Genomic DNA, 27,885 nt, shown 5'->3' on the forward strand with positions numbered 1-27,885 from the left:
CCACCGTATGCGCTTTACAGGCACTCTGTTGTGGTGTGAAATTGTTTAAACAACGGCACAATGAAGCGTTTCTTTTAAAACTTATTCTTAAGACGTGTTACCCAGAAAAACGGCAACCGCAGAACTGCACTAAACTGCAACTGAGCCCTAGCATTCCACCACGTAACGGAGAACGTAACACGGCATCTGGATGCAGTTCACCATACTGTAGTTTTTCCGCACTTCTTGGGAAGTATTGGCCAACAGCTTTTGCTGGGCCCTACTGCAACTTCAGGTTTATCTTTTATTTTTCCCATCATACTGGTGTTACATTTTTTATTCATTACATATATTGGACATGAAAAATTAAAAGATAATTGTCTTAGTTATCAAAATGCATAAAACTTTTCAGGAAAAAGCTCCGCTGTTCCACACAATGTTATAAACATTAATTAAAAAGTCTAGGTAGATTAAAGTTCAAAGAATAATCCAGTAAGATTAATTTTGCAGACTTAAGGCAGACACTAAACAACACTAGACGGTACCAGTAAGCAGAAATAAAGATCAGTAACACTCACCAAAGAACAGATGGTCATAAAAAAAAATTATTATTATTTTGATCATATCAGAAAATCTAATTTGAATGTTTGGGGGGAAGCAGCATTTCCACATATTTCTACAAACAAAAAATGTGTTCTGATTTTTCAAATGTACTTCCCCCTTTTTTTTTCTAGAGAGAGATGATTATATCAAAAAGATTCTTCTCAGAATGCAGACAATTTATTATTAACTAAGGTCAAAGAAGTTCTGAAAGATTCAACAAAAACACTGACAAATACATTAACTACTGTTATTATCTCCCAAGCTGCCTTCAGGAAGATTTAGTATTAACGTTGCTAAACACGTCTGAAAACATAGTTTCTTAGAGTCAATTTAAACAACACAGATTATAAAAATCTACTTTATGATTTTTGTTTTTTCTTAGCTTGTTATCAATGCATTAGATGTTACACCTTGCCTCAAATGTACATTGTCATTACATCCTCTGAGAAAAGGAACTCGTATCGGTGAATGGATGTTCCTTAAGGGCAATATTGGCTTGGGGAGTTAAAAATAACCACTACCCAATTTCACAGTGAATGTAGTCCTCCTCCTTTTGGAGAAAAATTGCTCAAGTTAATATATATGAATTTTTTTACAACATACGTGCTTCATCAGAACTGTTTAGTATTTATGATTTTAATATTTTAGATCATTTAAAATTAATAAATATACTTGGTTGAAAAACTAATTCCTCTCTATCAGCATTAATGCTGGTAAATTATGCCGTGTCCAGAAGTTACCACAACATAACTGGGTGAGGACAGTGGGCATGCCCCAGGACAGATACTGACTTGGGAGATCCTGTCTTCACCCAAGATGGGACAGTCTCTGGCATTTGGCGGGGGGGGATAACCCTAGGAAAAAGCCTGCATTTGTTTCGTTTAAATGCACTTTAATAGCTTAAGCGGGCAAAAGCAATCTTTATTCTGAAAAGTGAAGAACCACCAAATAGACAAAAACCTCCTTTGACCCAAAGACGAGCTCCAAATACCTCGTGTGAAATCTCACTGTGGGAACGAAGCAGCATTTGAAACTGTGTGCAAAAATACCTTTAAATATACCTATGTCTTAAGCAATACACACATTTAAAAATGTTCAGTTGTAGAATTCTGCTGTGTTATTGATTTTCATATGGAAAATGCATGAGCAGCATATGTAAAACTCCTCAAATGATTTTGCTGTTAAACAAACAAGCACATGCCTAGAGGGGACAGAATAAAGTAACTGGTCTCCTTATGATGAATAGCATTAACTTGCTCTGGCTTGCCAAGTCAGTAAGCGGTGTGAATTTAATGGCAATTAGCTGAGATCAAAGTTGAAGTACCATGAACAAAGTAGGTAAAACCGACAATATCAAAGAAGGGAAGTATATCATGGGTGACTGGAAAAAAATTACTTAGATTTATTTAGAATGTTTGGAGCTGTTAATAGAAGAGGACAGATCCTTACACAATGTTTATTTTCAAAACAATATTACTGATTAAGCAGATTTCTAGAACACTGCTTTCATGAGTAAATTGGCCAAAAAAACCTGATAGTGAAGTAAACTATCCTGTAATAGCTCCCATTGTGGACATACTGCTCAGAATGGTATTTTCTCAAGAAATTCAACTCTCAAAGTCAAGCATTCTCTCTCCTACCTGGCAGAATTTATCAGCCATTCAAAGCAACAGAAAAAGTTCACAGGCATCAAGAAAAAGGCAGGAGGGGAGAGAGTTCATGTGTTTTACATGCAGTAGAGTTTAGGGACTATTAGTAATAGGAAAAAAATTCCTCTCATTAAATCTATGTGTCTTAATCAAGACTGACATAAAAAACCTATAAATTGAAATTATACATTATTAATCTGGGAAAAACAGCTTTGGGGGTTTCTTTTTAGCGATTAAAGAGACCTCCACTTCCACATAATATTAGCAGGAATTAAATACCTATCTTAAATATGAGATGCTTTAAAAAAACCTACAGCATGCTCACTAATACTTAATATCTAAGTACTATCACTATAAAACAGGCTTCATGCAAAACCTTCCAAACAAGAGTCTGAAAATACTCTTATGGTAATTCCCATAGCATTTTGCATGGATGGTAACATATATTTTTCCAGATGAACAGATACACAGAGAAGTTAAATAATTAGCCAGGACCACTAAATTAACAGCAGAAAAAGGAATTAACACAAGATAGCTCCTTTCTATCACAATCACTAGCCCATTCTTTTAATATAGGTAAAATAATAAACAACAAAAGCAAGTTGCAATGCTGTTTGAATTAAATGTGTTAAACCTAGACACAAAGAAATAGTCCAGTATAATAAACAGCAATATATTTTTGACCTTAACCTGAAGGGTGAAGGCCCAACAGTTCTTCAGCAATTAGCCAGTTAAGTCTGAGAGATTCACTTGAGCAAGGACTAAGTTTCTCAGAAGATAACTGGTGTTACGCTCTGCCCTAACCAGACCCAGATTCACACTTTCCATTACTTATTTACATTGATCTTATGACTACTTTTATGGATCCATCAGAATAAGTGTGCTTTTACTCTTTTACTAATATTTGTTTAATTAAGTTAATTAATTACAGCTTAACTGAAATATCGTACAAAAGACCTCACGCAGCTTTCAAAGTGTAGGCTGAATCCTAACCCTTTTTTTGTTTTTCCTTTTAACTAGCAGTAAGGATGAAGTCAATAAATTGTCGATTAATAACATACTTGCTTTGATGGCTCTTCAGTAATTTACTTTCATACCACTTCATAAATTTCTTAGGAAAACTTCTGGGATTGCTGATACAGTACCTCTGCCATGGGAAAAGTTAGTTGAAATCTGTTCTGCTGCCAATAAACCAATAAGACTAACTGGCTGATAATCCTCCCACACTACACTGTTTAGGTATATGCACTCAACCAGCAAAAGTTTAATTTGTTCCGCTAATGGCACAGAAAACTACTCAAACTTATTCACCATATAAATTTGAACTTCAGTCTGCTACTTTTTGTTATTCCTTAGGCAGAAAATTCAAGCTATTGAATGCTTTGTAATTCAGACTATTTTATCTTTTCCTTGATCCAAAGCATAACAATAATAATGGACACTATCAGTAACTAAATATTAAACCGCACTTCACAGAAGAAACATTAAAACGCCTTACAGAAGTCTGAATATTATTTGCATTGGCACACTGGCATGCAAGGCACATTCTACCATTCTAAGTAAGTGTAACGTTATTCTTAAACTACTGCATTAAAACCAGTGATGCTAGCTACCTTTTACATATTTCAAGCTGCCAAACTTAATAACTTTTGTCTAGGACTTCCAGTGGGATGACATATCTTTATTAGGTGCAGCCTATTTGATTGCAAGATGATTTAACTTGTAAGAGCACACTAAGTATTTAGTAAAGAAGCCATACAAAGCTCGCAATACTGATTTTGTCTAAAGTTATGTTGATAACAGTAATACAGGTTTATATAAACTAAAACAACTATTATGTATAAGATAATGTGGCATGCAAACTTAATTTAGAAGTTTTTCCAGGTGTCTTATTCAGGACAGGCCAGGGCCAGGCGGAGTCACATAAAAATTCCAAAAATAACTATGAAACAACTATTATGTCATAAGGTATCTTCTTATTACCCTGTCTTATAAAGAAAAAACTACTGGAAAATATTTGAAAAACTCAGTCAGCTACTACTCTATTTTCTATCCCACCATATACAAAGGGGATTTTGTCTGCATTTCCCTAAAAGATGTCACCTGCAGTGCACTAGTACCAACAGAAACTAGGTAGGATTTGTCAAAAACCATCACATGTTCGGTTGGTGTTCTTCCTGGGGTATGAAGCATCAACTGGAGATTTTTCCAAAGGGACTGAGTTACGGATAAAGGAATTGAAGAAACTGTCCTCCTGTTCCACTCATAATCCTCCGGGAAAGAAGAGCACCTAGACCTAAAAAGATTTTTATTTTATCTCCAGTTGTAGTGCACTGATATATTTACAGGGGTAAGTCAAACAATATACTGTGGATTACTACATAATTTTTCTAAGCTTTCCCCCCAATCTCAACAACATTTAGAACACCCTATTCACAGATATGATGAGAATAGGTAACTCGTTATCTCCTTAAATTTATAGACATGCATGATTATACAGGTACAGCTAAACATGAAAATATTTAGGAAAATTAGGACAGCTGTCTGGTTAAGAAGTAATTAGGTACTCTCCCCTTTTCAGCTGTAATTAAGAAATGGACTCTGAATAAGAATTCCAAATTCTTATTTTGGCATTCCAGTTTAAGAAATGAATGGCAGGAAGAGGCCTTTGCCTCTTAAGAAAACAAATAACATTCTCTGGAAAAAGAAAAGGAATAGGACTGCAAGCTGGGTTAGCTTCACATTTTTCCTAGTTAAAGGAAACTTTTTCATTTGTTACACTTGTTCTACTTTTCTGAAGAAGCCTTCCTCCCACTGCTCTTACGTTCCAATGCTGTTGAAAGTCATGGCCTTGTGAGGTGGGAACCCCAAAACAACTATCCGCAAAGCTCGGCCAAAGGCTCGGGAGCACACACACAGCAGCCCGAGACGCTGGCTGCTGTGCTATGAGCCGCTAACCTCCCCTAGAAAGAGCACTAAGAAAGAGTAACATACAGAGGTATCTGCATTAGGCAGAAGCGGCAGAACTCTGCTTGCCCCATGTCAGAAAGTGTGGCAGGAACTTAGATGTTGCTTTGTGTCCTCAAAACCAGCACCAAAATGCTGCTGTAACTGATCTTGAGTTATAGTGGCTCACAATATAACAGCATTCATTTGCAAGTGTTTCACTATGGGACCTCACAGAAAATTAATGAAATCTTATTCCCTTAGCATTACCTCATGCTACTTACGTACAAATATGCTTCTTAATTACTAATTTCTATGCTCTTAAAAACAAATGTTCTGGGGTTACTTGATTGAGTATATTCACACCTCAATATACAGAAACCATTTATTTGAGCTAGCTGAGCTGCTGCTGTTTGAGAAGAGGTGACAAACTGTGGCACCTACAGCCAGAGAGAGCCAAGCCACAGTCAAGGCTACAAGGGTTAGTGCATCCTTCTTGCAAATACCCTCTATCATCCTTTTGGAGCAGCCCATTGGAGTACCTCAGTGGAGAAGAGCAATGCAAACCATTCCAAAATGCTGCATTTTGCACAACAGTGTAAGATAAATACTGTCCGCCCTGGCTATATCCCCAATACCTTTAGCAGTACAGACTTGGACAAATATTACTGAAGATTTTTATTACTACTACTACTTTTACCTTTAAGGTGGATTATTCTTGCCTCTCAGTTTTCCCATTAACAGGAAGGCAGGCACAATCTCTCAGTTTGTGGCTTAATTTTCTGCCAGTGTGTAGAAAACACCTGCTCCTTCCATCACGATTTTAAGACAGTGATTTTCCAGAGGGAAAAACAAGTGTGTATGGTGCACATTAGAGATGCCCTGTTCCAGGAAACGGACTGAAATGAAGTACAAGGAATCCTAATTCTACTTGTAGCAGCAGCAAGAAGGAAAATAATACTTGACAGTTCTTAACTAAGCATCCCTGCAGTCTCAGCGACTGCTATAAGATGATTATGAGTATCCCTGGAAAGACAGAATATGGACATTACTAACTGCCTCCAAAGTCCAACAAAGACAAAGTTCACACTGCTCTTACAGATATTCCAACATGCAAAAGAGGGTGTTCCTGCTCTCACTCACCTCACGTCACGGCAGCTTGTACAATTCCTGCAGTAAAGAAGAGTGGGTACTTCTGTACTGTTGACTTGGGAAGTGTGAGGATACTTGAGAAGCAACATCTGGCACTTCTTATCAAAAATCTCTGATTCAAGTGTAATGGGATGCACACTCTTTGGTATTGTGTAAGCATTTGAAGAAAAATTAAAGTTGAACAGTTAATTTCCTACATGTCTGTCTGTTCAAAGGAAACATGGTATCAAGCTGTGAAGACAAGGAACCTAGCAATGCAGTCATCTGCAAAAGATTGTGCAAGCTGCAACATCCCAACAGTGCAGAGAGACAGACATCCTTTTAATACATGGCCTTTACCAGTTATTATACTCTTATGTCCTTAGTGAGCACCCAGGTAGCATTTTTGAAATTGCTACCCATACATATGCTTTATTTTGATATTTTACAAATCTATAGGATTATTCCTCCCTCATTACAAGGACAATAAAAGTTGGAGAAAAACCTATGTTAGAGAAAAACCTATTATAACAAAACAAATAAGGTCTTAAAATAAAGTTGGAATAATGTGTGCATTATAAGTGTGCAAAAAGCAGATAAATATTCTGATTCTTAGGTCCTAAATGTTCAAACAGCTCTTGAAAATAGAAAGTCTTGAACTGAGGACACAATGATTAGAATAATGCTAACCTTGGTTAGCATTTAAATGATCACATCTCCCTTCAGACTAAAAATGTAGACAACAGCTAGTAGCTGACATCTCACTTCAACATTTTACAGCTGCTCTAAAGCAAAGACTTTAGACATTTGAATGCATGCATGCATCTTATTTTCCCAGGATTTCAAAGTCCACGTCCAGGCTGTGCTCAGACATTATAAATGAGTAATTCAAGTAGGGCATGACTGCTTCTTGTATTAACTTGATAAAGATGTTTCACTCGAAGTGCATCAACAGTTGTGTTAAGTCATCCCTTTCACAGGCTTATACTTATTCTGTGTTATGTTACCAGTGAACAAATGAAAAAGTATTACTGGCTTCAAATTATTACAAAAGTATATAGACTAAATATAATTAGTATTATATATATTATTATATTACACCTGTTTTCAAAACTCAAAAATATAATCAAATACACCTTAATTATTTTGTGTTTTAATTAAAAACAATTTTATCAACTGATTGCAATCTGCACTGAAGTTTTATTTCATTAGTTTAGACATGCAACTGTTTAAAGGACTGATATGTGCACTTTAAAATATACACATCTGTTTTCAGAAAATTCCATTATACTGAAGATTACTTTGTATCTGTCAAGTTTTCCAAAAGTTGGTTTAAAACCAAAATTTTAATATAACAGATTAATTTTAAGCTTATACTTCAATAATGAATCCATTATCAAACTTGCACAAAACAACTCTTTTGTTTTGCAATAATTTTTATGTCTGAAAAATATTAATCCAGGGCTTGGGCTAAAATATCTTTCAAATACTACAAAGACATACTGAACATCTTTCATTTTCTTGTATAAATTTTCAGGTCACAACCTAGAGAGAGGATTTGCTCAATACTGAATTCCTCTTTCTCTTATCACAGCAGGAACATTAAAAGAGAGCTCAAAATTAGAGGGAGAAGAGAATTCATATTCTCCTTTAAGGAATTTATTGCCATTGAATAGATAACCAAACACGAACATAGTTACACAAAATGTAAAAAAATACACTATATATATAATTTATTCAAAGCCCAGTGAAGAAAAAATATCCAGTTTATTTAAAAGATGATTCATTATGTCTGACTGATTACCCTCTATGCCATGGACAAATGCAGAACAGAAAAGAATACTATCCAGAGGTGATGATCCATTACACGTACCCCAGAACCCTGCTCACTAATGTTGAGCCAAAGACTGTAGTTAATGCTTCGTTAGATTCAATCGTATCTTGTCTTATTTTTCCAATACGAATGAGAATTGTTTCTATTTACAAAATTTCCATTATTTTCTCCATTTCAGGGGGTGGGGGGAAAAATCGCTCTGAAAGCCAGTTCTAGTATTATACCTTATATGGTATTTAAGCAACGTTTCTGTATGGTTTAAGTTTTATTCCAGAAATAAAAAAAGCATAGGCACTTTTGAGGGTGGAGGGAGATGGGAAGAGGCAGTCAGCCTCTTATTTATTCAGATTATTGTTCTGATATCTAACATGAATTTTCAGATTAGACTTCATTTTCATTTATGGTAGGTACCATATTACTAGAACATGGTCTTTTTTTCCTCTGGCATGACAATTAGTTATCAACAATGAAATTCAAAAAGATGTGGCTCATACGCCGATCGGTCTGACTCCTTTCATGTCTTCCTTCCCACAGGCAGCAGGTTATTCTTCCAAGATTTCTAGACATGAGGCAGCACAGTCAACGCTACTTCTCCAGCTTGGCACCGATCCCAGGCAAATGGCCCCAGAAGCTGTACAGTGGCCGATGATGCACACAGGCTAGAAGTGGGAGAAGAGCTGGCAGATGCAGGCTGACTCTTCCTGTGCCAACTGTAAGAGCTGACATGTTTGTTCGGGACTCCCCATCCCTTCAGTTCTCATTGTCAGGGCACCCATTTCTCTGTGCAAAACCATGCAACATTCTTAGTGGGTTCAGACGGTACAAACCCAAATGGATTTGCTATTCTGCTTAGAAACATAAAGAATCAATTTTCTAAATCTCCTGGGGGTGGGGGGGTGGGGGGGGAATCACTTCCCTTCCCCTCCCTGATCCATCTACTTCATCTTGAAAATACATCAGAAATTAGGACAACACTTCGGAAAAACCAGACTCTGCATTTGCTGTGTTGTTACTGGAGCTCAGTATCAACAATTAGCAGCAGAAGAGTGTCTGAATGGGAACTGAGGACTCAGGTCAGCAAATTACTTGGTTCCGGCAAGTGTTTCTCTCAACTGAACCAGCTGCAAGATTAGGGCAACACCTAGAATCTTCTCTTTCAGATACGACTTCAGAAAAACAAATTGTTTTTTCCTTTTCAAAATGCCTTTTCCTCTACTGTAGAGTATAAATCAGATTAAAATTAGCAATTAAAAATATTTAGCTATTTAATTAAACTGTATATCCACTATAATGCTATCACTGCATTTCTCAAATAGATTTTACTCTTCCACATGATACTGAGAATGTCAGGAAACCTCAAATTTACAGTAATTTTCTTTGAAGTTGCTGTACTTAGAAATCTGTTCTGTAGAGATACTCAACATTAAATGTTCACATTATGTAAACAGGCCAATTTTAAATGTTAAATAGAACTGAAAAGTTACACAGCGCACTGTTTTCCTTGTATCAATTTAAAGCATTTCTGCCACCTTACACAACAAGTACATACACATACATACATTGGACAGGCTGGATCGATGGGCAGAGGCCAACTGTATGAGGTTTAATAAGGCCAAGTGCAGGGTCCTGCACTTGGGTCACAACAACCCCATGCAACGCTACAGGCTTGGGGAGGAGTGGCTGGAGAGCTGCTCAGCGGAAAGGGACCTGGGGGTGCTGGTTGACAGCCGGCTGAACATGAGCCAGCAGTGTGCCCAGGTGGCCAAGAAGGCCAACAGTGTCCGGGCCTGTATCAGCAATAGTGTGGCCAGCAGGAGTAGGGAAGTGATTGTGCCCCTGTACTCGGCACTGGTGAGGCCGCAGCTTGAATCCTGTGTTCAGTTTTGGGCCCCTCACTACAAGAAAGACGTTGAGTGTCCAAAGAAGGGCAACAAAGCTGGTGAGGGGTCTGGAGCACAAGTCCTATGAGGAGTGGCTGAGGGAACTGGGGTTGTTCAGTCTGGAGAAGAGGAGGCTGAGGGGAGACCTCATTGCTCTCTACAACTATCTGAAAGGGGGTTGTGGTGAGGTGGGTGTTGGTCTCTTCTCCCAAGTAACTGGCGATAGGATGAGAGGAAATGGCCTCAAGTTGCGCCAGAGGAGGTTTAGACTGGATATTAGGAAAAAATTCTTTACTGAGAGAGTGGTCAGGCATTGGAACAGGCTGCCCACGGAGGTGGTGGAGTCGCCATCTCTGGAAGTGTTCAAAAAAACATGTGGATGTGGCACTTCAGGATATGGTTTAGTGGGCAGGTGGTGTTGGCTTGATGGTTGGACTTGATGATCTTGAAGGTGTTTTCCAACCTTAATGATTCTGTGATACACTAGTATCTTGCACATATTAGTTCTATTTCAGTGCACAGGTAAAAGGAAAATGAAATCAGCTCATACAGCACAGAAGTGATTACATGGTCTAAAGGTTAAAAGTGACTAATGGTTCCTGCAGTACTAATTTCTGTACTCTTTGCAGATTTTTGATAAAAACAGAGATTGATTTTCAGAAGCTTCACAGCACAAGAAGAAAATTCAACTAATTTAAATGTTTCCGAAGTTGCACACCTTAAAGATAATCTGTCCAAAATAATTTTCAGCTTGGTGAACTACAGGAATATGTCTTAGCTTGGGGCTCATAATTGGCATTATCTAGTTGAATTAAAAAATAAATATACTGCTAAGATTCTAGCCTCCTTTGTCTAATCCTGGCTGTGAACTGTTGCTTTCTAAATAAAACTAACTATTCGGTCACTTGGTAATAGCATAATTTCATTTGCAGACCACAAATGGCTATTTGTAGTATCATGGAAAAGAACTTCTGTGGGAACTTCAGGACAATAACGTTTGGGTGGAAGGGGACAATGTGATTGAATATTTACTCTGTATATTTAAGACTGCCTCCTAACCCAAATAAATGAGACTCTTAGTACATTTGTGTGTTATAACCAGAACATTGGAATCTTGTGAGTGGCCTGTAGCTTCTTTTTAACATACTACAGAGTTGAACCATGAAAATTACTGAGAAAAAAATTTCAGATTCAGAAACACATATATATTTAGATCATAAATTCTGCATTAAAAATAATGGAGATACTTCATTTAATGCTGTTTTTCATCAAATGTGCTATCCTACTGTTCAGTAAGATGTTATTTAATCACTTGTTACTAAAATTTGAAAAACAAAAATTGACCTGATCAAAATGCACTTATATTTTACCACCAAAAGTCTACAGATTTTCAGTAATATCTATTTAGCACTTCATTACAGAAAAATAGCCATGTTATATGAATCATTTACATCACCAAAGTGGTAGAGCGCGCAATATAATTCAATTATAAAACCTGGAAACAGTTTAAACACCGTTTGAAAGTAAACAGTTACAGTCCCTTATGCCCATGTCTGGGAAGCATCCAAATGGAAGTTAAAGATCCCATGGCATGTTTTCAAAATGAGTAGGAGCTATCCCAATACGTTGGCCAACATATATTTTCTCAATTAAAAACAGATTTCGATGTCCAAAGCTACGTGTCAGCAATTGCTGAGAGCCTATGCCTGTCATTTTTCCAAAACTCTCTGCACCATCAGTAAGTATCTAGTCACCTTGCTGAATAATGTTTTTCCAGATGCCGCAAGTGGAAAAGGTGAATGCATTTTCATAGATATATGAAGCACAGATACATTATCCTATACTGTTATGGAAATAGAAGTTATAATCTGAACACACATTTAGATATATTTTTTTTTCATACCAAAAGAGTTAAATATGACTTTGGTGGCTGTATGAAACGCTTTGATACCACCAGATTGTAAAGTGAAAAGAAATCCTATGGAACACACATGCATACACACAAAATAAAGGCAGCAGAAATAATCTCATATCTGCCACTGCCTAACTTTTACATATTTAATGAGTTAAAAGTTTGTTGGGTTTTTTTTTTAAAAGGCTTTTTTAACAACTTTTTTTTAGTTACTTTTACAGAATTTTCTAGGTTATGCGCTGTTTAAAGAGAAAGTGGGGAGATTTCCTTTATGCATTTTGAAGCCTGCATACCCCATATTACCCTCCACTCAAGAGCTCAAAAAAGTTCAAACCTTCAGTCGCCAATACTGACATACAAACTCCTATCCCAAGAACTACAAGATCAACTATATTATCTATAGGCAGAATGCTGTTATCCTGAGTTAAGAGAGACAGTCAGGCAATGAGTTTCTAAAGAAAAAAGTATAAACCCAGTGGAGAATCAGGCTTTCCAACTCCCTCACTCAACAGATTTCCCACTGCAGTGTCCCAGGCTCCTGCTATTTGGAGTTGAGTCCCCATCTTCATTGTTCAAGTTGTGTTCTTATTTTGCCAATTACCAAATTCTTAAGTGGTACTATTAAGAAAAGGAAATTGGAAATAGGCAAAAGCACTTATTTGGCTGAAGATATTACTCTGTTGACTTCCACAATGCAGCTGAACAGTACATCTCAGAGTCAGGCTTGAAAGAAAACAGAAATATTTTCAGAAAACTTAACTACACAGGTTGACTTCCTAACAACTGACAGGACAGAGTGTAGCTTTTGTCTTTTTTTATTTATTAATATCAATTTTTTAAGTACCATTTTACAAAACTCCGAATCCTATTTAGGCACCATTTCAGAATTCTAGGGTACATGTATTGCTGAAGGATTTATGGCATATTGACAGAAACTTGAATGCAACATAAGCAGAGAGGTGAAAACACCTCTCTCCCCAAGAGGATTTGCAGAATTACTTGATGGAAAGTTGAACAAGCTGCCTTATTCCTGCACTGCACAATTACCTTTCTATAACCAGAACTCGCTGCCATTTGCCAGAGTTATGCAACCCACTGGAAATAATGTCAATCGAGTTAGCGTGATATAGTATGTCCCTCCCTGATGCTACTCCCATGGACGTGAAATTGATAATTGGAGCCAACAGAGTAACAGACTGCGCTTGAGGACAAGTTTACTACTTTTTCTAAGAGGGAAGTAAGTGCTGGATCTTTGTAAGACCATAGATACAGAGATGATTCAGGTCTGGAAAAATATTTGATACTTAACCTGGCTCTAGTGCACAACATACTGAGCTGTGAGGATAATGGGTGAGGATGGAGCACACACAAGCTGATAAATGTACAAAATCAAATGCATTGAAAAAGAGGTTTTTACTTTCTCAGATAGATACTAACTTGCAAACTTGCTCTTCCCCACACCATCCTCCTGTCCTGAACTGCTCCGTAGTACCACCATCTGCTGCCCCCACTTGAAGTTCTGCAAAACTCAAAATATGTCAGACATTTTGTTTCCTACAATCAACTAATTTCAAAATCATGACAGAGAGAAAGGGACAGAGAAGTTGCATGACAACAAAGTACTTCTGCCCACAAGTTCTGTAACTCAGAACAGTAACTCAGTACAAGTTCTGTAACTCAGTTAAACAGCTATTTTTAATCCAATTTTGACAACTACAGGACATTACTAGAAAAATTCTCCTAAAAATGTATACTTATCTGAATTCACCCCACTCCAACATAATGAATACTGTGTTTTCAGTAACTTATACTATTAGCATTCATATTTTTCCAAGGCAAAATACGAGAATAAGCCAGATTTTAAAAGCAATTAAGAGGATATAAATGTTGTGTGCTGCAAGAGCACAGTTCTCAAAAGACCAGAGTCCTGGCAACTATCATAATCCTTTTGAAATTGTTCATATTAAGATTAAAGATCACTTTGTTCCTCTATTCCCACAACTAGCGGGTATGGTAAAAAGATCAGTCCCCTAGTTTTATATGTAACATCTTTAACATTTGCTCTCCTTTCTGTGCATGTGATTAAATGTAACATTTTGAAATCCCAAAGTTCTGAGAAAAACATAAATCCTTGTCCACAGCTGCTGTTTGACTCTGGAAACACATGCATTTTCTTTTCAAGCATCTACCATCAAAAAATCCCCAAGGACTTGAACTGGAGAACACCTGCATCTCTTCATTTAGTTCCAATAACAGAGTCTAAACTTCAAAATTACAAAAATAGATGCTATGTTCAGCTGCAGTTACATTCTGCCCCTAATTCCCGTGAACAAAAATGCTAAGAGCATGAAATCATTCAGGCAAGCTCTGTCATCGAGAGGATAAGATTTTTTGCACCAGAAGCCCAGTGGGAACTTGATAGAAAACTGGCAACAATTACAGATAAAGTACATAGTGAAATCCTCAGGGAGAGAAAAGGAAATGTAATAAGATAGATGGGTATAATTTTTACACATTTATGCCCAAACCACAAATGTGAATTGTCTTTAATTACTCCAATACATTAAGCGTTTTCACTCATTCTTTGGGGAAGAATTGACACAAATACTTCAAATTAGTTTATGAATTCTATTTTACAACTGGTTTTTATATTTATTTATTAGCACAAGCACTCACTTAAATTAGAACAGAGAACTTAAAAAATATCATTGTTCCAGTTTTAAAATCCAGACTCTGCAGTAACCCCCAGTTTAAGCAAAATTAACTAAAAAAAAAAGCCAATGACAGGCTTTTTTAACTGCAAGAAAGGGGGAGTTGGGGTCATATATAGGCATGTATGCATAAAAACAAACATATGTAAAATTTCTCACCTTTCAAATAACTTGTAGCTGATAAAAATCAGTTCATTTATGATAGGAAAAAAACAACATTCATGGCACTTTTTTTATGTTTGAAGATATGATTTGTTCAGTCTTAAAAATATTTTCACTTCACAAATTATATTTTCCTTTGCAGGGGGAGAGAGAATGGAGTGATCTTATCTAAACTTACAAAATATTGAGAGTGGAGAAAAAAAAAATCCAAAAATCTTTGGAAGTTTAAGAAAAATATCACTTTAATACCACCTTTTACAAGGTTGAATATTTGCTCTTCAGTCTTCATGCAGCTTTCACAAACTAGAGAAGCCTTCTCACTCTTACTTTGCTCCACTGGGTATATCAACTTACCACCCATGAGCATGGTATTAATACAGGTACTTTTGTTTACTCCCTCATTTCACTGCTGCATTACTGAATATTTAAGCTTATCTCAAAGCAAACGTTATTAATTGTGTTTTTTATTTTATTTCCACTTGATTTGTATGTGATAAAGCTCTCCATACACCGGCTGTGCACGCACTCCAATTATTCAATATGGCAAACCAAATAGAGCTTAATCAGCTCACCTCATCTATTCAACAGCTGCTCATAATTAAATACTAACACCAGCATTCATTTTGAAATCTCCCCATTCCTCTCAAAGGCCAGGTGAAGCAAACAAGGTCTGCAGCTTGCTCCGAGGGTTAATAAAGCCAGGGTTATTTCAGAGAAGCAGTAAGAAGACCTGTCCAAGCCTGGGGGTATTGGAATAATCTCCTCTCTTTATTTATTGTATTATTTATAAATATAATGCTTATGTTATAAATATAATATATTTAAGTATATTGTATTTAAAATAAACATTTTGTATGCTGCAGTTTAGTTAAAGACTGGGGACCACATCCACTGATTTTTAGAACTATGCACAGAGATACCTGGAGCAGTTTTTCATACAACAGAAGTATCCAAAATTAAAAGCACCACCATGAAGGCTTGTATTGAAGGACTAAAAAAAATCATTTTTATATTTTTTGTCCCTAAATACTTCCTCTGCCATGGGTGGATCAGTGCTCCACTGTGCTAATGACACTTTGTACACCAAAGAGTAAAACACTCTTGCTGAGTAATAATCAGTGTACGCACTTGTTATACATACTACTTCCTTTGCCTGTATATGCTACACATCACACACGTTAATGCTGTCCTTTCTGGAATTACATTTTATAGATTTTTCCCCCCCCCCCCCTCTGCTGGTTATACTCGAAGTAGTATGGTACTATTAGAATCGTATTTTTCCCCCCTCTTCCTCTCAGCAGCAACAAGTGATCTAGCAAGAAATAAAATACACCCTCCATCTTTGCAGGGCCACATCCAGACAAGCAGTAAAAGGAAGCTGCACAACCATCCTGGTCGCCCTGGATCATATGATTCAAGCGGTACAAGACAGTAGACGGTTGCTGACTCACCAGGGAGAGGAGGAGGAAAGGTCACCTACCTGTTCTCCAGGTAAATATGCCCTGATTTATTCAAGAATCTCATGCCATTTGCAGAACTTCCTCCTTGGCATTTTATACCCAAAGAACTGCTTTGATTTTAGAACAAGTTATTTTCCATTCAACTTCACAGATGCCTAATGAATTAATTAGTTACTCTTCCTTCACTAATTTTTTGTATAAGCAAAAAACTTTACAAGTCACTTGCACAGGCATTGTGTTGTATTCCAAGATTGTTCCAGAGTACCCAGAAATCCCCCTGCAATTGCTTCTCTTGGTTTTATACACAAAAGGATATTATATTATTCTGTTCTTAATGGAGGTGGCTAATTTGCAGCTCTTTAGCTTTGTACAGCTCCAATGCACCCCCCTGCCCCGCTGCACGGCACCAAGTTTGCAATGGTTTCTGAACCCTTGTATACAGGGAGAAGTAAACTGAGTCTATGCGAGTGCTGGGTGACAACTTATCCAGTCCCATCAGGCTGGAACCGCTGTCCCCCTTAAATCTTTTGAGAAATCATGTGTCTATTTTGAGAGCATCAGCTATACAGCTATTTGTGTATGGACTTTGTAGAGTTAGCAGACTTGGCCAGCCCTGGCCTTACCTCTACCCATCTGGTAACACTGAACAATTCTGTATTATTTTTCTCATCTCTCCTGGGTAGTTTTTTTCCTTCTTTCTACAAGCAGGTTGCACTACTCTCTTCACTCTTCTCTGTAGTCCAAATTCCTAATCCAGAACATCAGATCTAACATCATTAGGATAAATTGCTCAAATAGCACAACTTCAGTATTGCACTATCATCTCCAGTAGTACAGCTTTAAACAACTCTTTTATATTCCCCTGAGCCATAAGTTCAATTGGCTGTCAAATTGTCTAGTAGAGCTTTCTGAAATCCCAGAAGTGACTGCAACTGGCAGCAAAAGCATTTTTAGGCTCTCAAATCACTTCATATTTTCTCTCCGTGTTGTTTTCACAGTTGTAATGAAAAAGATACCCATATCTCCTGTATTAAATTGCCTTGATTCCTTCAGCAAGTATTTGAAAGCGAAGGCTTTAACTCCCTCATCCTTTGTATAGAACCTGAGAGAATTTAAACATTCATGTTTCCTAGTTTAATTTACATTTTGTAAAAAAAAAAAAAAACACACCAAAAAACACACAAAACCAAATCATTTGCAGTCCACTATTCTTCATGTTTACTAGGACCAAAGCTTTAAACACACCAGCCAGCCTTCCACTCTCATTTATCATCAGTCACAGGTGCCACCTTACAGATCTAGAGAAGCAGAGCTAGAGCCCAAGCACACAGGTTATCAGCTACCGCTGAGTACAGAGAATCAACACAACTTTCCTGGGGCACCGGAGGGGGAGTGAAGTGTGCAGTAAATTTTCAATTCTAAAATTTTAGCTTTTTAGATGCATCTCCATTCATCTACAAAACAGGTAGCACAGACACTTGTCTATTACAAACCAATTTTCTGCCTCTCAAAGCCCCTGCATATGAGTCTGCTTGGCACTTCTTTGTCGGCATCTCAATTCTCATAGGCATCTCCTGTCACAACCTATCAAGTATGATCTACTATCTGATTGGACTATCCATAATACTTATGAGCTAAAATGTATGTGACCACTGTGATCTGTTACAAAAGCAGTAATTCTATAGTATAGGTAAGTATGCATAGCTCCTTTAAAATGTAATTAATATTCTAAGACAAAAATCAGAAAATTAAACTGAAGAGATCCTCAAGAAAGGCAGAACATACAATAATCAATAACAGTAATAAATATTATTATTATAAACAGTTAAAAACTACTTAAGTGAGACAACAGGTGCAACAGATTTTCTTTTTTTTCTTTAAATGGATCTGAATAATTGAGAGACTGTAGAATCATGAACTGCTTTTTGGCAATGTTTTAGTGGCAGGAACTTAAGATAATTATTATAAAAACACTGCCGTAAACATTTCCAACATGATGCTCTCCAAGAAACATACAAGTACAGTTTCTGAAAAAATAACCTAACAACTGCTGGAGCACACAGTGCTTACAAATATTTACTTTGCATAAGAATCGAATGTTACCTACATACGCACATAAAAATTACAAAGATGGTAATAAATTCACTGTGACTTTTCAGACTAGTAACATTCAACAACCATTACACATGAAAAAAATTAGACGAAAAAAGCACACTTTTCAGTTTACTTCTGTGTTTCATAACATTGGGGTCAGCTAATTTTTTTGCTTTCCTTAAACTAGATGCCTTCTGTGTTTTGGGGGTTTTTTTTTTTCCCCTATTTGATTCCACTCTTCACATGGCAACAGGATAAACTTTTAAAAACACAAAAGCATGGTTTTTAAAATGCACCATAAACTGACAGCAAAACCTAGATCCCTGTGTATTTCACAAACTATACTATAGTTATTTTAAACTGGATACATTTCAAAATTGTCAGTATTGCTTAAACCAGACCAATGTTTTGTTTAAAGCCCACAGAAACCATAAGAATGTCAGGTAAGAGTATTTATGCCCACAAAGTCAACACCACCCTTAAATTTATCCAAGCAACTCTGAAAATATTAACTTGTTCCTCATTTAAATCCACCACAACACCAAGTCTGAAGTCAAATGTGTGCTCTGTATAAGAACCATTTTGCATTCAGCATATCAGCTTCCGTACAAGAAGCTCAACCCAACAGATAAAAGCAAGAATAAAACTAGTATTTTCAAATGGATCCTGCCCCCCAAAAAAGTTTACGAATGGTTCTGTATAAATAATTTAAAAGGCAACCCAAGTCAATGAAGCATTCCTTATTGAAGAAGTTTTGTGTCTCACAGTGAGCTAAAGTCATAATGTGTGCAGTATGTGAAAAAGATACTTTGGCATTTGGCACTTTTTTTATCAAGCCTCTCTTTTGAAAATTACATTGGATAGGAAAAATGTAACATGATACCAGCTTAACAAGAGTTTTGCACTTACCAGAATTATGGCAGTAGTCCATATACTGTGGAATCTGGATTGTAAAGGCTACCAAATCCGGAGCTAAGAGAGATTCTGGCTTTCTACTTTCATTGAGCCATTTACTGCTGTGTAAGTCTCTGGTATCAGAAGGGCCTTGAATTAAAGGAATCAGCTTCTCTTTTCCACCATCGCCTAAGATAAAGATTAGACTCCTTACAGCTTTTACTGTAACAAGATATATTTTCAACACATAAACATTCACTAGTCCAAAGAGGACAGCTATTAACATTGTACATACAGAATTAAAAGAGGCAATAGAAAGAGCAATCTCATATAAACTGTTGAACAACTTCCTTAATGTTATCTTGTAAATGTCTTTACATCCAGGAGGATTTCAAATAAAGTAAACAATTCTCTTTAAAATAGTAATTTCCATCCCAACTTTATAAAATAATACATTCAAAAATCACCATGAACTCAACTTAAATATACTACATTTTTTATGTTCTTGACGTTAGCTGCCTTCATCTATGAAGAGACCATAAACATTGATTGGAAAAGTTCCTGCATTTTTCTTCAAGAAAAATTCTATAAAAGAAATTTTAAAACTATTTATCACAGAAGACTCAAAAACTTCACAAGCAAAATACATATTGTAGCATTAATGGAAAATGAGACATTAAACAATAACCAGAATACATCAAAATTATGCTACAAATAAAGCAAAATGCAACTATTCTGTGTCATATGAAATTGAAGAGTTATTCCAGTTTCTTCAGTGCTTTTAGATTAATATTTGTCCCAGCAGAAAAAAAATCTTTATTTTTTTATTCAATGTAAAAATTTACTATACTGGAGCCAGACTGGATCATCCTGGCACACGTAACAATCATACCAAAAAACCCCAAAACAGAATACAAAAAACCCGCTCTGATTCATAGGAACAATGAGTAAATTCTTGTTTCAGTAACTCTCCTTGTAAAAAGCAAGGCCAATTCTCCTATACAGGCAATAAAGTTTTACATGGTCCAGCTGCACATACCTGGGGCTTTGGCACAAATTTTTATTGATCCCACGGTCCCAGAGGCACATTTGACCAATGATGTGCCGCAGTACTTCAATTCAACATTCTGGATTGAGCCCTCAAGAGTTGGCAGGGGATTCTTAGATTTCACACCTAATAAAAGAAAACTGCAAATGTACTAGCCTGTTGAATTTAAATATTTTTATATTCCTTCACCAAAGCATTTAAACTTAATTATACTTTAATTATCTACCTTAGATGTTCTTATAGCATTTTTGTTGTGATTAACAGTTTTTAAATGGAAGTGAGAGAATGCTGTATATGGGCATTTTAATACAAACAGCTAAGCATAAAGCATATAGATACTGTGAGGAAAACACACAAGGCCACTTAGAAATTTGAATGATAAATATGCATATATACACATACATACACTTTTGTTTTCACTTTAGCTAAGTTCCACCTTAGCTATTCTCTTTCATGTTTTTATTATGACCCTTTCATTTCAGGATCTTAAAATGACTGTTTTTAGCTTACACTTAGACAACAACATTTTACCTAGTGGCAATGTAAAGCATTAAATCCAAGCTGAACAGCACGGAAGGCCAGCAGCACACTTGCCGTTTCTCAACGGAAACCGGAGTTCAAACCTTGCCCGAGGTCACAAGTGGAAATAAGTTTTGGTGGTCTTTCCTCAGCCCCTACAGCACAGCAGAAAACTACCGCACCGGTTGGAAGAAATCAGTGCTATTGGCCGTCACTTCTGACGTCCTGCCTAGAACTGCGGTGGCAGCAGCAGGGGATCTTACAACTCAGGACCAAGATATGTTGGCAAAGCTCGAGGGCAGCCCCCAAAACAGCCCCCGAGCATGGGTGGAGGAAGCCAGCCCTTCTATTCTGTACAGTGCTGCCTATCAGAAAAAAAATACATAAATTTACTTGCAAATTAGAAAGAAAAAGTTTCAACACCTGTAAGAAGTATGAAAGGAAAAACTAACAGAAGTTACCATTTTTTATGGGTTGCTTTTTAGTTCCCCTCATGCAAAAGTGACTTGGAATTTGTCAGTTAAAATTGGCAAGCAGCTTGTTAATTACGCGAACATTAGTATAATTAAGGAACAATTTCCTCACATCTGTAACATAGAATTTGTTCCAAAATCCATAATTATGCAAGGAAAGTATTATGGAATATTGGGTTAAAAAAAATTAAAAGCATTTTTATATATATTTTAAGGCAGTTACACACGTTAAAGAAACCTAATATATTCTCTACAGAATGAACTCATTAGGTTTTTTGCACAACCTCTCAAAGATTTAACCCAAAGAAGAACCTTTAATATATATTATATTAATATATATTATATTTATATATTATATTAATATATATTAATTAGTAAGGGAAATTCTTAAAAAATTATAGGAAACAGAAGATTTAGGATTAAACCTGGTAATTATGCTTAGTTCACTGTGCCTACTCTAGTTCCTAAACATTGAAGTATATTTGGTAGTGCATACAAAACCATTTGGTAAGCAGATTTCTTGACATATGTGTTCTAGTAAAACATTAAAATAATTTTTGAATAAAAAGTACTTTCCAAAGTAGGAAGAAAGAAGCAGCATATGAAGGGACACACGGCATTTAATGAACCAGCCTGCCATGTGAAAGTAGGTTCCACATTCTACACATAATTTCTTATAAAAATTTAACCCGTCTTCTGTGTTGAAGGTATGCCCAGCCTTTTCCTAATTTGTCATTCAGGAAGGCTTCAGGCTCAAAGAATGCTCACTGCAACCCATTTGTGTGCCTGCCACTACAACACCTCATCAGCTCTCAGTCTGAAAGATCAGCTACCAACTTCAGTCTCATGAATACACCCTCCTTCCCAGTCTTGCCTGGCGTAAGCCGCTTTTAAAGGTGAGCATCCCCTTTGATCTAAGGTGTGGTATTAGACACAATGCATGAATTTGTCAAAAGCAGATAGAGTATCCATAGGCATTTCCTAGTCTCGGCTCTGCCTCCTCATACTTCCTATAAACTTGTGCAAGGGGGGGGGGGCGGAGAAAAGAAAAAAATTTTTTTTCCCTGTCTTCTGCCTATTCCAAAACAAAGATTATAAAGCACTAGTAGTAGCAGCCAAGATCACTTTCAAAGCAAAACAAATTTGAGTTCATAATTTGACCCCCATCTTTCAAGTCTTCTCAAAACTGGTAGCTTCTTGCTGTTTCTGTCTTTCAGCAACTCTTTTATGCCTCAAATACAAGGTGTGATGTCTGATACATTTCTCTCACTTCACTATGGAAGATTAAGTACTTTATAAATAAATATTTTCCATCACGGGGTCTACTTTTAGATGCATTACCCTGCACAACCTCTCTGCATTAAGACTAAAACTTTCAATGTTAATAACCTGTAATTTGAGTTTTGATTTAGTATCATATTTTACAACGTTCCATTACAAAATAACTTCTGGACTTGTTGAATTTCAGCAAGGCATGGCAGCATTATCAAAGACATTTACTTCCTACAATCTTCATCAATTTGTGGATATATTTGTCATGTGACCTGACCAGTCAGCATATACATGAAAGTCAGCAGTTAGGGATCATGATGGGAAGTTGGAAAAGCTGAATGGCTTGGCCTTGAAGGAACCCACAGATCCTTAATACATGATCATATAATTAATAATTATATGATTAACAACTATATTTTAATGCATACAAAGAAGTAACTGATAGCAATAACAAGCTATTTCTGGAACACCTGTTAAAGGCATAAGATGAATACTTTCTCAGTTGTTGTCACTATTTGAAGAGACAATAGAAAAGCATTAGGAAAACATAGCATAATCATGCCTCTCTTTCTCCATTGCTTTGAGATGGCATCATCATCCTGCTCTGTTTTAACACCTGATAACCACAGCACACCACAGTAATCAAGGAGAAGTTCCAAGAAAAATTAAGTCCGGCCAGGTTTCACAGCTCTGAACTGAGGGATACTCAGAAAACCCATTTATTAAATATTAAAATCCTACACAGAGCCTACAATAAGGAGCAAGGAACTTAAGATGTCTAACTAGACTTTCATCATTAAGACATACATCACCCAAACCTAAGGTGATTCACGTTGCCCAGATACAGGCATCTCCTTCAAAGAGCAGAAAGTTTAAAGACTTTTGGCAAACCATTTATAATGAACAGGTTAAATAAAGGGAAAGAGCACAATTTCTTCAGTCTCTGAAAAATTTTGGAAGTGATAAACCATCCCTCATAAACTTGTCAAATTGGCAAGCTGCTCTATAGAGAAAAGAGAAGCCTTGTTTCCTATGTACGCCTCTGACTATCTGTAGTTTCGATCCCTGTAACTTTAGTTCTTCCCAAATACTTTCCCTTATTATCTCTTTCATCATGAGAATATCATTATAAAGTCAAAGTCCCAACAGTTGTACACATAGCTAAAATATTCCTTAAATACCTATTTCAGCAAACAAACGTTTAAGCAAGCAAAGACTGGGGCACTCTTCCCTCCCCTGAATGTATATAAACGCTTTAGTATTGTCTTCTCAAGAGACTGAGATTGAGCAGAAAGATATTAAAGCTCCTAGATAAGAAATGCTCTGTGCCTCCAAATACAAACTCAAATTTAGTTTGTGGAGACAAACACTTGTCAAGATTTTAATTAAGACATTAATAATGAATTCAAAGAGGAACCAGGGAAACCAAATTTATCATTGCCAACAGCAACATTATCCAAATTCAACATCCTGCAAATGAAGCATGAGAAAGGCCAAGTTCTCCAAGGCGCAAGACGACAAAGTAGAATTTGTGCTGTACTCACTCTTCTGGAATCACACTTTTGAAAGCAGCACTGTGCTTTGCTTTACTTGACTTTGCTGCTTAGTGTAGTCAAAATTGGAGAACAGAGCAACCATGTCTGTTTTTCAGTATACCTCCCATTTTCTTTAGTTAATTTATTATTTTCCTCAGGAACATGGTAATCAAAGACATGAATAGAGAGACAGAGAGAGATACATATACTTGTCTCCACCAAATATAACCTACAGCTGCTTCCAGATAGAAATTACAATTTTCTAGTTGTGTGATTTTCATACTGGAAACATCTTGCAGTATTTTACTATTTGCAGTAAAAATCAAGTGTTTCCTTCCCAGTATGTAACCATGTTTATACTTTGTGATTCAACATAGTATATTTCAGTGGAATCAGACTATCACACATAGAATATAAGACATCACCAAAGACCTAAAAAGATGTTCTTTCCATACTGCAGAACCCGAAAATAGGTAGAAAGGTTTTCTAACTTAAAATCTACTACACCTTGACAATTTACACCTTGCACACACTAACTCACTTTAATTTTAACTCCAAGCCTAAAGAGCTGTTCTTTTCTAGAAACACGCACAGAAGTATCACACTGTCAAGGACGGTTGTTCCACACTTTAAGCAGGCATTCACATCCTCCCCCCAACTTTTCTGGTCATAGCTTTGGTCCTCTCCATGTACATAACCCAACTACGCAGCTTGCCCCAAGTCCCTGCATTCAGTGACATTCTATGTGCAAGCAGGAGGGAATCAAGTACTTAAAGGAAAATCACTATTGCGTCTTTATAGATCAGCCCAGGATTTCTGCTAACAAGCCTATTAATGTTGAGCAATCATTTAATTTAAAACCTGTTTAAAAAAATTACCTAGTTAGCAATTTTACCAATGGCCTATATATCTTTTACCAATCACTTCATAGTAAGGTGAATTTGCAATGATTAATGGAAAACCAAGAGACAAAATCTGAACTGATCAGTAGAAAAGACAGGAAACCAGCAAAGGAGGTATGTTACTGATTCTGAGGACAAAAGTCAGGACTGTGTGCCGCCAAATCCCTGAAATACAATAAATAATTCTTCAGAAAGATCATAAAAGAGAGAACTGCAAAATATGAACTAGGAAATGAACAAGGCATGACTAAAACTTTCAGAAGTAGCTCCACATGAATCCTCCCCATATTTAGGTTATGGCCTCAGAAGGAAAAATTTCAATATTTAAAGCATTAAGCACCAATAAACTATGGTTTGGCAACATGATATAGTAAAAGACTGCCACATACATGTCAAAATGATTTCAAACTGTGGTGGCTTGACCCTGGCTGGATGCCAGGTGCCCACCAAAGCTGCTCTATCATTCCCCTCCTCAGCTGGACAGGAAAGAGAAAGTATAACAAAAGGCTCATGGGTAGAGATAAGGACAAGGAGAGATCAGTCACCAATTACCGTCATGGGCAAAACAGACTGGACTTGGGGAAAATTAATTTAACTTATTACCAATCAAATCTGAGTAGGATAACGAGAAATAAAAACTAAACCTTGGAACACCTTCCCCCTACCCCTCCCTTCTTCCTGGGCTTAACTTCACCTAATTCTCTCCCTCCTCCCCGCCAGCAGCGCAGATGGATGGAGAATGGGGGTTGCGGTCAGTTCATCGCATGTTGTCTCTGCCGCTCCTTCCTCCAGACAAATTTCAGGGTCAAGCATACCGCCAATCGTACACTGGTCTTCACCTTGGAGATCAATATCAAAATCTCTGTAACTAACCACTTTAATCTTGAAACTGCCTAAGGCTTCTCCATTTCCTAAACACCAAAACAGACAATAGGACTGTAATTTAGTAATGGAGATTTATATATTGCAAAACATTTCCCAGCTTACTCAAGAGTAATTTCACCTACAGGAAGAGTCACTTAAACCTGGCAAATCCCTGTTGCGACATTCCTGTTTCAAGACTCCACACAACGGCCTTCATACAGGTCCCCATTTGCCTTAATCCAGCAACGTCTTGATTCTTCTAAAATTCTGCTTCAAATCGAGAGTTAAATAAGAAACACATGATTCAAAGTTTGAAAACCAGTATTGAAGAAATCGCAGAACATTTGGAATAATATATTTAAGGCATTCTAGGTCAAGATCGGGGGGGGAAAGACACAGGACACCACAACTTTTCTACAAAACAACAGAGCTGGGAAATGTTTCAGAATTCCCTATACACACTGTACTAAGGCCAGCCAGCATGGACTGCATGGACGGACTTAGTACCACAACCTGTCAAAAGGTCAAGGACCTTCCTGAAACATTGTCTGTATAGGGTACAGAAACACAATCCATGCGTAGTCTGACTGCTGCTCCTTTTGATCTAAATAGCCAACATTTAGAGAAGAAATACCACATTCCATCTTTAAACTTCCATAGCATTGCAAATAGGTCTAAAACCTTGCTATGAGAAGTGTCATTTTGGGCAACGACAATAAGGTTATTATTAACCTTATTATTGCTAACATTCAGGCTCTTTAGGCATCGCTAATTATAAGCATACCCAATTAAAGCTACTATTTTAGATGGCAACGTGACACTGGACAGGACACAGGATTCAACTGGCTTTAGTGGCACTGTTTCTGCTGTTGTAAACAGAGGTTCAAAAAGACAAAAAGGATTGATTTTCCTTTCTGCACAATCCAACAGCTGCATTTCAGATACTGCTGTATCATTTGAGACAAATGGTAGAAGCCCAAGTTAATGCATTAAAATAACTTTCATCTTCCAAGAAAACATAGAAAACCTGTCAGAATCTGAATTTTCAACTCACAAAAAGCATGTCCTATCAATCCTCATACCTATACGTTGTCAGTAGACAAATCCGAAAAATTACATGGATGCAACTGCTTCCAGGATACAGATAAATAAGAACTTGAGAAACTTTCACCATGAACTATTTGAAGCAAGATCCTGAAAAAGACAGACAGATGGACAGAGGAAAGAGCTTATAGTTTCCACTCCTAGTAACACACTCTTTGGCTAGAAGCATACACTCACTGTCAGTTGCTTCCATCTTAGTCATATTAAGTCTTCTATCCCTTTCAAATACAGTAGTTGTGCTGTATCTGAGGATGAGTTCACTAGGTCATGCAAAATGTCAACATGTAAAGTATATTAAACACTTTTTCTCATTAATATATACTAATACGATCACAAAAACATGAACTGCATTTTCTATCAAGTCTAAGTTCAGTCCAGTACCAGTTCAAACGTCTTATCTTCAAATACACTAAGCATAAGTTTCAATATATCTTAGGTTCTGGAATAAAGCCTACATTTTACAACTTTTTAAGTAAAAAAAAGCATGTAGCAACTAGAGAAAAAGGACATCTACAGCCTTCTAGGACAGCAACATGTAGGATGAAAGAACAAAGTCTTAGAGGAACCAGAGCTCATCATCTTCCCTTTTAACTCTGGAGCTCAATTTTCTAAGACACATCTATTTAAATAAGCCACTTGGCAACTACAAAACTAACATACCCTGGTTTCCTGAGGGTTTGTACTCCTTTGGCCTTAAAAAGCCTTATACACCAGAACAGATGCAAACCTTGAAGTGCTATCTAACATATCTACTAGGCAAGACACAAGAAATGCCGGATCTCACCTGGACCTACACATGAGTGTGAGCTTCCCTTTACACAACACCTGGTCACCTGCTTGCTGTCAAACAGAACATCTAATGTCTGAAATCTATCACAAGCTCAATTTGAGATAATTGCATATAGGACAGAAC

At 36.8% G+C, this 27,885-nt stretch overlaps 1 protein-coding gene across 1 annotated transcript in view; it reads right to left on the reverse strand.

The window, feature by feature from the left end:
- VPS13B (vacuolar protein sorting 13 homolog B) overlaps positions 1-27,885 on the reverse strand; it is a gene marked incomplete at both ends in the record, with an annotated part of 485,525 nt that overhangs the window by 309,228 nt on the left and 148,412 nt on the right. Inside the window, 2 exons of the mRNA XM_081996267.1 lie at positions 19,271-19,444; positions 20,295-20,429. Coding sequence (XP_081852393.1) covers positions 19,271-19,444; positions 20,295-20,429 — 309 coding nt within the window. The remainder of the gene's footprint in view (positions 1-19,270; positions 19,445-20,294; positions 20,430-27,885) is intronic.

The sequence above is a fragment of the Phaethon aethereus genome, assembly GCF_964289735.1.
Source record: "Phaethon aethereus genome assembly, chromosome: 2".
NCBI lineage: Eukaryota > Metazoa > Chordata > Aves > Phaethontiformes > Phaethontidae > Phaethon > Phaethon aethereus.